This window comes from Phalaenopsis equestris, unplaced genomic scaffold (genome assembly GCF_001263595.1).
Source record: "Phalaenopsis equestris unplaced genomic scaffold, ASM126359v1 Scaffold000840, whole genome shotgun sequence".
Lineage (NCBI taxonomy): Eukaryota > Viridiplantae > Streptophyta > Magnoliopsida > Asparagales > Orchidaceae > Phalaenopsis > Phalaenopsis equestris.
Window position 1 is genome coordinate 1,439,499 of NW_018165280.1, and position 1,598 is coordinate 1,441,096.

Below are 1,598 nucleotides of genomic sequence, written 5' to 3' on the forward strand. Positions count from 1 at the left end.
GGGGGCCCGGCGAGTATGTGACGTCGGGGACCGGACGGCGGAGAGCCGCCGAGAGGAAGATGGGGTCCAAAAGAGTGCGGTGCGAGCACACGAACAGAATGCCAGAGTGGCCGCCGGATTCGTCGGCCGGCGGCGGCGCCCCATTGACGATGAGTCGGACGCCGAGTACCCAAAAGGCGAAGTAAGCGTATTTCATGGGGAGCAGAGATCCGGCGGCGATGCGGAGTCCGGCGAGAAGAATGGCGAAAGGGAACCAGAGTATGAGGGTGAAGGCGATCAGAGGCGTTGGTCTTTGAACCAGCCGTCCGTCGTGGAAGAATACGGGTTTGGGGAGTAAATTCGACCGTTGGGATTTGGTTTCTGTTTTCGGTGGGGCCACGTACGCCTCCTGGGATATATCATAAATAAATAATTAAAAATATATCAAAGTATTTTTTTAATTAAAAACTAATATGTACTAATCTAAAAAATATTTAAGAAGCTTATAAACTTAATATGTGCTATTACACATACATATCCGGCAATACCTAAATACATTTAATTTAATTATATGACCAATCTTTTAATATCAAAAAAATAATCAATAGTTTAATCTATATGTTTTAATATGTCAAATTAAATTTAAATACAATTTTAAGAATAATTTTAATATTAATAGAAAATTTTATTTCTTTTTAATCATATATTGGATTAAAAATTTATTCGACCGAAATATATATATATATATATATATATGTAGTAAGCAAATATAAATAAAAAAAAAATTGCATTTTAAAATCTTTTATGAATAAAATTTTAATTAAAAGATTGAAGGTTAATTATAATTTAAGAAAATATTAATTGCTTTAGATCTAAGTATTGTTAGGTTACAAAATTGCAATAAATAATTAAAATTTAATAAAAAAGTTTAATATTCTCAGTAAATGCTGTCTTATATTATGTTAATGATCATAGTATTAAATGCAATTCAATAATTTATTTCATATACAATAAAAATGAAGCAGATGTATTTAATTAGATGAAGGCTCTTTTGATAAATTATACCATTAAGAGAATGATTAGCAATCCAATCTAGATTTCTTTGTAGAACTTAGAATATTTAAAATAAATTAAATGACATTTAATAATTATAAAAAATTAAAAATTTTACTTAAACTATAAATAAAAGCTTATTCGTACAAAATCTAAACATCAAATAAACAAAAAATAAAAATAAAAAAAATATTAGTTTTTTTTTTTAATTTATGTTATCTTATATGAATAAAATATCAATTAAAAATATAGAGTAATATGTCAAAATTTTAAATTGGTGGCTTAATATAGTTTGAAAGATAATATATTTAATACTATTATAATAACAATTATAATCAACAATTTAAAATTTTAAAAATGTTCAGTATTCTTAATTATTACCTTATTACATTTAATTTTTTTCTCATCATAGCACAAAAAATTAAATTGAATTCATTAAGTTATCTTCAATGTACAAAATTCAAAATACTTAAATTTAGTATATATTTAATTATATTAAAAACCATATATAAATAATATTAAAAACCATATATAAATAAATCAATCAATAATTCTATATATATATA

The 1,598-nt window shown here is 26.5% G+C and overlaps 1 protein-coding gene across 1 annotated transcript in view; it reads right to left on the minus strand.

The window, feature by feature from the left end:
• Positions 1-36: 36 nt before the first annotated feature.
• The window catches only part of LOC110031788 (glycerol-3-phosphate 2-O-acyltransferase 6-like), a gene marked incomplete at its 3' end in the record, with an annotated part of 2,706 nt that continues 1,144 nt past the window's right edge, over positions 37-1,598 (minus strand). Inside the window, 1 exon segment of the mRNA XM_020735185.1 lies at positions 37-388. Within this exon segment, the coding sequence (XP_020590844.1) occupies positions 37-388 (352 nt within the window).